Source organism: Diplotaxodon limnothrissa, linkage group LG17 (genome assembly GCF_057381915.1).
Source record: "Diplotaxodon limnothrissa isolate DT_005_m linkage group LG17, D_limnothrissa_male_GT1.1, whole genome shotgun sequence".
NCBI classification, from domain to species: Eukaryota; Metazoa; Chordata; class Actinopteri; order Cichliformes; family Cichlidae; genus Diplotaxodon; species Diplotaxodon limnothrissa.
The window spans coordinates 25647939-25655591 of NC_140612.1; the positions used below are offsets into that span (position 1 = coordinate 25647939).

Here is a 7653-nt window from a genome sequence, read left to right on the forward strand (position 1 = left end):
GTCTGGAGTGAATGTACAGCGATGCTGTATGTTTTACCGCAAATTATGTCTGAAGTTGTCATTTGAGTCTATTGAGGTTTTCACTAGAATATATTTTGACTTGTTACATCGGGAAAAATACTTAACCTTAATGTAAGTTATATGGTAATGTTTCATTAATTGTCAAAATGGTTATCCAGACAAAAATTCTCTAGTGTCGTAGCTATTATATACGAACATCTTGATTGCTAATAAATATAATCCTGGCAACGTTTCATACAGTTAAAAACATTGGCTAACGTCTTTTGTTCTACAAGCTGGAAATCGTCACTAACCGAAGGAAATTAGCCGCTAAAGTGAGGAGTTGACGATATAAAAAGAAGGTGCGGACCTTAGTTTTATCTAGATAACATTTAACCCGTTTAGCGTTAAATGCTTAGTATTTTATTATGATCAGTATTTGAGCTAAATCGGTGAGTTTTCCGAGTTGATCTAGACTGAATTGCTGTGAACGGACTTGATGGCTAACGCCAGTAACTGACTTGATAATTTCCATCTCCCAGCTAAACGTTACCGTTACTGTTAACTCTTGTTGTAACAGTTAATCTCCGTTGTTCAGGCTCGTTTGTGTTTTTTGTGCAGAATACCTCTGAACAACTTGGCACATTTCAATGATCTGACCATGAGACGGAGCCCGACGAGACCCCGGATTCTCAAAAGAAGAAAACTGCCTTTTCATCAAAATGCGACGGATTCACAGCCTGGAGAATCAGGCTCCAAAGATCCGTCAATACCAGCTGCTGTTCAGAGCTTTCCTGGTGGTATCCGCATCATGGACCATCCATCCAAGTCTGATACTCAGGTGGTTGTCAGTCCCGAAAAAGTAGAAGCTCAAAGCGTTATTGGGGACCTCACAGCTAAAGGCAATGAATGTGGTGCCCAGGGCCCAAACAAGTTCATTCTTCTGAGTGGGAGTGGCAACAAGTGGGACTATGGAGCTGATCCTCAGTCTGCTGCTGAAGCGGCTGCTACAAGGAGTACAGAAGGACATAAAGTCAAAGCTGAAACTACACGCAGTTTCCCAGGTGACAAACTTCTAACTGAAATTAAACCATGTACGGAAAAAAAGAAGTTTTTTTTTTAATGTTTAGGATAATACTTAAAGTATAAGTGTGGAATTTAGTGCTTGTTTTTCTCTCTGTCTGATTTGATAATCTGTATTTAACTCCTCCTCTGTTTAAGCAACAATGTTTTTTCCCCTTTTACTTTACTAGTGAATAAGGATGTAAACTGCGGTCCCTTTGACGACAGCCTTACCGACCTTAAGTGGTTGGGTAGGATGAGCACATGTGCCTTGGAGCCAAACTCTACAAAGCAGCTCAGCAGCAAGGAGAACCAGAACTCTCTACAGACTTTTCAGGTTCAGAGCTTTTTCTTGTTAACTGCTTTTTTTCCCTTGCCCTTTATGTGCCGACACAAACTTGTCTGAAGGCAACATTAACCCCAGACATGTTGCTACATGTTCCCTAAACACCCTTTCGTAACCAATTGGTCATGACTGTGATTTATAATGACAGCAATAGTAGTCTGATTACAGAAAATAGTTACACTGTCAGATTTATTGACTGTTGTTTGTTTGTTTTTTGTCATATAGGCACACAATACACATACCAGTGCAGAAGCTCCTCAGCAACCCATTTCAGAGAGGCCACCGTACTCCTACATGGTCATGATCCAGTTTGCTATCAATAGCAGAAAGAACAGGAGGATGACCCTCAAAGAGATTTGCATGTGGATTGAGGACAACTTCCCTTACTATAGAGATGTGGCCAAACCAGGCTGGAAGGTACTTCAGAGCTGCTGAAAGTGTGATATGTTCACAGCTCTGCAGAAAGCAGCAGTTTTCAAATACTTTTTCATTTATAATTGCAGAATTCCATCCGCCATAACCTCTCTGTGCATGACATGTTCATTCGTGAAACGTCTCCAGATGGTAAAAAGTCTTTCTGGACTATCCGACCTGAAGCCAATCGATGCCTCACACTTGATCATGTGTACAAGGTGAGTGCAGCTGACTCGTTGCTTTTACATCGGTGATATCTGGGAACATTTGTGGTACTTGGCCTGAATGTTTTGTTGCAAGAATGCTTGTTAAATGCTTATTGTTTTACCTTGTGTTTATATAATGATTTTGCTTGGATCCTTGTTTTTCAATTGTTTTTTTCATGGCTGACACCTTGAGAGTGTTTTGAGATTCCTCATATTGTTTTTCATCTTATTTTCCCCCTAATCTCACTTCACATCTCTCTCTGTAGCCGGGCTGTGATCCAGTGACTGCCACTGTTCCTGTGCCAATGCTTTTACTGGCTAATCAAGTAAGACTGATTTAGCCCCTTTCTTTTTCTTTTCTTTTAGTTCTTCAGGAGCCATCTTCAAGTCACAACCTCAGAAAAATCAGAACGTTCATGAATCTATTTGTCACCAGACTTTCAGACCCACAGAGTGTAGCTACACCTGTTTTTGTTGCAGGAGGAGACGAGAGCAGCAGGGAAGCAGAGAGGCTGAAGTCAGTCTGAAAGGCTAATGTGCTTTAAGAGCACTTGTTTCTCCTAATGTCTGGTATCCATACAATCATAAAACTTCCTTTTAGTCCTTTCCTGAGGGTAAAGATGTAGGGTCAGCTATCAAGGGACAAGTTTTGGACAGAACGCCAAGTTACAGTGTTGGTAGGTGGCAGCACAGTAAGGCTCCTAACTGATATAATTTCTGTCTCATCTTACTTTTCACAGCACCAAAAGAGGACACTTCCAGATGCAAGAAAAACACCAACTAGCTCTGGTGAGTTAAAAGAAATGTATGAGTTGTTTTATAAATTTGAGACTTGAGAAAGATCAGAGGTTGGCAAACTGCTGTTTAGTTTGGAAATGTGTAGTGCAATGTTGATGTGTTTTCTGTGTTCAGAGAGAAAGATGAAACCTCTTCTGCCTCGAACCGATTCATACTTGGTGCCCATACAGCTCCCCGTCACTCCTTCTGTCTACCTGCCATCCACTTCTACCCCTTTTCCTCCGCCCTGCTCCCAGCAGAAGGGGAACAATTCACGAGGAACAAAGAGAGTCCGCATAGCACCGAAGGTAATGAATTTCTCATATATTTCAGCTTTTTAAAATGTGTTGTTGTTGTTGTTTTACTTCATAAGCTATGCAAGTTGCAAACTGCTTTTCAAAACAAGTATTTCTTGGAACTCCCTAGAGTTTACATTGACAACATTATGTGCATAGAGATGAGTATGAACTTCACCCATACCACTAAGATTTTAATGGGAATGGTTGCATGTCTGACAGGTGACACAAAGTGATTCCCCAGCTGTGATGATATCTCCTCAGAAGAATACGGACTTTAAGGTAGAAGTGAAGGAGGAGCTGGTATGTGTTCCGATTAAATGCGAGACCCCCAAAGCTCCTCCAAAGAGACAAGCCAGCAGCTCACGGCGCAAACAGCGCTTGGTTCTCTCTGTGAATGAAGAGCCTGTTCTCCTCTGCCACGAAAGTAATTTCTTTGACTCTGGCGTAGCCTCCGATGCTTTGACATTCCAGGACAATCCACATATTGAGCTGGATGAAGACAAGCATGGGCAGGAAAGCCCAGATAGGGAGTTCTCATTCAAAACCCCGATAAAAAGTAGCAGCCATTTGACCTCATCCACCCCCAGCAAGCCACCTTCTTATGTTGCATCTTTTAAAGTGACCCCGGTGGGCAAAGGAAGTCAAAATATTCTGGACTTCAGCCCTAGTCATACACCAGGTGGTCCCACAGATACTCCACAACACGACTACACCACCTTCAGCTTCAGCAGCACTCCCTTTAAAGACTTGCCTCTGTTTAACTCCCCAAGAGAGCTGCTCACATCTGCTCCCTCCAGAGTGACCGGACCAGCAGAGTCGCCCACCGAATGCCTCAAAAGTAGCTGCTCCAGAGAGCTTCTGCAGGGAGGCAGTTCCACAGCAGCCAATCGCTCAATCACAGAGGGCCTCGTCTTGGATACCATGAACGACAGCCTGAGCAAGATATTGTTGGATGTTAGCTTCTCTGGTCTGGATGATGACGACCTTGGTATGGCGAACATCAGCTGGTCTGAGTTCATCCCTCAGTTGAAATAGCCAGAGGGCCGAAACACATTCTATGGCTAAGCAGTGTCACCTGTTTCTTTTTCCTTTTTTTTTCTTTGTGTAAACACTACATGATTAGGCCCACACCAAAGCAGCAAGACAGAAACAAATTTAGATCTGACACTATTTAAACCATCCGAACTGTCCATATTGAAGAGGATTTCTCTCAACAGAAGGCGAGGCTGTTGATGTAGGAAGAAATATCACGCTCCTAGTGCTCTAGAAATTTACTCTGGTTGTCTGTTTTACCCAACTATTCAGAAGCATATCTGTCATTATACCAAAACAAGTTCAAATAAGGCCCACTTGATACTATCATTTTAAATTTCTTATTGGAGACTTATTCAGACCTCCTTTTTGCAGTAGTTTAGGAGCTTTTAGCTTCAAATTTCTTTTACATTTGCTTTGCTGCTGGAGGGTTCTGGCTACCACATGAGGGGGAAATTTAACATAGTTAAATAGATTGCAGGGATGCTCCAGTTTCAATTACCGTTTGATGTTTTTTCCTGTTCATACACCAGGTGGTCCCACAGATACTCCACAACACGACAACACCACCTTCAGCTTCAGCAGCACTCCCTTTAAAGACTTGCCTCTGTTTAACTCCCCAACTGAGCTTCTCAAATCCGCTCCGTCCAGAGTGACCGGACCAGCAGAGTCACCCACCGGATGCTTCACAAGTAGTTACTCCAGAAAGCTTTTGTGGGGAGGAGGCGCACCAGCCAGTCCCTCAATCACAGAGGGCCTCGTCTCAGATACCTTGAACGACAACCTGAACAAGATATTGTTGGATATTAGCTTGTCTAGTCTTGATGATGATGAACTTGGTATGGCAAACATGAGCTGGTCTGAGTTGTTCCCTCAGCTGAAGTAGTCAGAGGGCCGACACAGACTCTATTGCTAACCAGTGTCACCTGTTTTTGAAGGGGAAAAGTGTAACATCGTTCTTTCTTTGAATTTCTTTACATATTTGGCCTCCTTTGTGTTTTACGGTTTTCCTTTTTTGCTGTATTTGTCTGTCTTCTTGAAGGACATGAATTCATTTCTTGAAGGAATTTATTATATGTGTCAATAATTAATTACATTTTAAATTAAATAAATAAATAAATAAATAAATAAATAAATGTGTCTTTAATTAATTAACTAACCCTCTGGGTTTCTTCAAAATCACTATCCTTTCAGCTTGTTCTTGGCCAAAAGTGTCCAGCAACAGATTAGGTGTGTAATTTTTATAATTTTTTTGTGGGGTTTTTGTGCTATTTTTCTGCATACATTTTTAAACTATAACATCAGTTCTTTTTATAAATATAAAAAACCCTTTATTTTTTACATTTTTAAACCTTGAAACACCAGTTTGTTTGTACAATGCACTTGTTGGAAGACAACCTCAAAACTCACTTTCATATATTTGCATTGCTACTGGATTTTCTTGTATTATTAATAGCAGAGTCTGGGACGTGTAATCAATTAACATCAACAGTGATTTTTTTTTTCTATTGTTATTTTTGTGCAGGGAAAGCGAAATAGAGCAAACTTTCTCTCAGCTTGTTCATTTGTAAGTATTCATAAACAGAGAAAATCATAAAATCCCATTTTCTTCCAAGTAATACATGCAACCTGATTTATTTGTAACCGTCACTGCAACTACAATTATATCAATAATTAACAGTATCAATGATTTTTATGCATTAATATATTTTTGCACAGTGACAGAAAAACTCCCACTCGACTTGTTCGTGGCCAAAAATGGCCAACCTGTTGTTTAAATTCACAAAATGCTATAAAATTCAAATATATTAAAACATATTTCTACTTTCATTGACTTGATTTTTTAAAATAAGAATCAGTTCTGGTCCTTAAAACCAAAATTTCATTCAAGTTCAGAATTTTAACCCTTTCAATACCAGTTAGATTACATAAATGTAATGATCTACAAAGAGATAAAAACCATAAAATCCCTATTTTCTTTTTGCAAATAGCTCACTCTTTCTTCACTCCCACATGGGGCGGCAGCTGAGGTGAGTTTCTGTTTGAGTCTCCTGAGTTCATGTAACGTTTTGAGTTCCAGAGTGACTTAAATCACACTTTGTTTCCTTTGTGAATCAGCAGTCCATGTGTGTCTTTCCCTACTGATTATTCAAATAAAAGGAGAAACCTGTGATTGATGACTGTTCATTCTCATTCTGATCGGATGAACCCATGATGGTAACAACCTCCAACCTCCTCTGAGCCTTCCTTCAAAACAATTATATATGCATCATTACATTTTTGTGCAGTGAAGATAACAAGAAAAACTCCCTCTCAGGTTGTTCATGGGCAAAATTGGCCACCTCCTGTTTATATTCCCAAAGGGCTATAAAATTGACAAACTTGATTTATTAAACTAGCACCAGTCATTGTCATGAAAACCAAAATATTTTTTAATTTAGAAATTATAGCCTTCAAACATATATTTTAATTTCCAGCCTTGAACTTTCAGTTGGAAATTCAATTCTACCCATCTGTCACACAAAACTTTCTCCACTTATGTTTCTACTGAGATTTCTAAAAACACAACAACAATGATAGGGTCTCGGATTCGTTTAAGGGAATCGTTTAACGTAGTATTGCATGGCAAGATCGTCTCCTTTCAAACAGAACAGAAGGAGTAAATACATGTTTGTGGAAGTGGTTAAATGGCCTGCATTTGTATAGCGCTTTACTCAGTCCCTAAGGACCCCAAAGCACTTTACACTACATTCAGTCATTCACAAACTGGCGCCACCGGGCCCTCTGACCGCCACCAGTAGGCGAACATGGGGTTAGTATCTTTCCTAAGGATACTTGGCATGCAGCTAGGAGGCAGCCTGGGATCGAACCACCGACCTTCTGATTAGTGGCTGATCTGCTCTGCCACCTGAGCTACAGCCACCACCAGGTTACTAAAACTATACAAAAGCTTACAAAAGCAATTACACAATTATTTGCAATATTATCATATATAAGAATGAGTGGGTATTTATATCTCATTTAAAAAAAACTCACAAGCATAGTAAAAACCTGGCTATAGTGACAACCCTGCTGTCAAACAAAGCAGGTGAAATTAGGTAGAAATATGCATGAATAAAGAAGCTTCCTACGCAGCACAGTAGACTGAATTTGTGAATGCTGCCAGCAGCGCTGAAGTAGAGACTAAAAGTAGTCAAATTCATTATCCATCTAGAACTGACACATCAAAGTCATTTTACACCACGGGCTGCATACAGCCCACTTTGGTCTGAAGTGGACCGAACCAGTGAAACTTGATAAATGTGTAAAATTACAGAAAAAGTGCTTTTTTCGCACTTTTTTCTATTTGGTATAGATACTTTCTGTAGTAAATAGCAGAAAAACTGAAACTATTTTGTCCAGTGGGCTGGATTAGAGTCTTTCCCGAACCGATTCTGGCCCCTGCGCTTTATGTTTGACACCCCTGAACAGCTCATCAGCAAGCAGACCCAAAGGGAGTACGCATTTTGACAATAAA

The 7653-nt window shown here is 40.2% G+C and overlaps 1 protein-coding gene across 3 annotated transcripts; it reads left to right on the forward strand.

The window, feature by feature from the left end:
• Positions 1-652: 652 nt before the first annotated feature.
• LOC146615072 (forkhead box protein M1-like) lies at positions 653-5022 on the forward strand. 3 transcript variants are annotated; one of them, XM_085376371.1, is made up of 9 exons: positions 662-1094; positions 1254-1399; positions 1634-1825; positions 1912-2040; positions 2295-2354; positions 2769-2817; positions 2941-3113; positions 3324-4092; positions 4670-5022. In XM_085376371.1, the coding sequence occupies exons 1-9, from the start codon at positions 662-664 to the stop codon at positions 5020-5022; spliced, it is 2304 nt and encodes a 767-aa protein (XP_085232497.1). The 3 variants fall into 3 exon arrangements, with proteins under 3 accessions (XP_085232499.1, XP_085232497.1, XP_085232498.1); XM_085376373.1 differs by lacking the exon at positions 4670-5022 and having other exon boundaries at positions 653-1094; positions 2778-2817; positions 3324-4139; XM_085376372.1 differs by lacking the exon at positions 4670-5022 and having other exon boundaries at positions 662-1064; positions 3324-4139.
• The last annotated feature ends 2631 nt before the right edge of the window (positions 5023-7653 follow it).

Coding starts and splice junctions, on each gene's coding strand:
- LOC146615072 (XM_085376371.1), top strand. CDS start 662: ATGAGACGGAGCCCGACGAGACCCCGGATTCTCAAAAGAAGAAAACTG. Junction 2,041..2,294: donor CACTTGATCATGTGTACAAG/GTGAGTGCAGCT, acceptor CTCTCTCTGTAG/CCGGGCTGTGATCCAGTGAC. Junction 3,114..3,323: donor GAGTCCGCATAGCACCGAAG/GTAATGAATTTC, acceptor CATGTCTGACAG/GTGACACAAAGTGATTCCCC.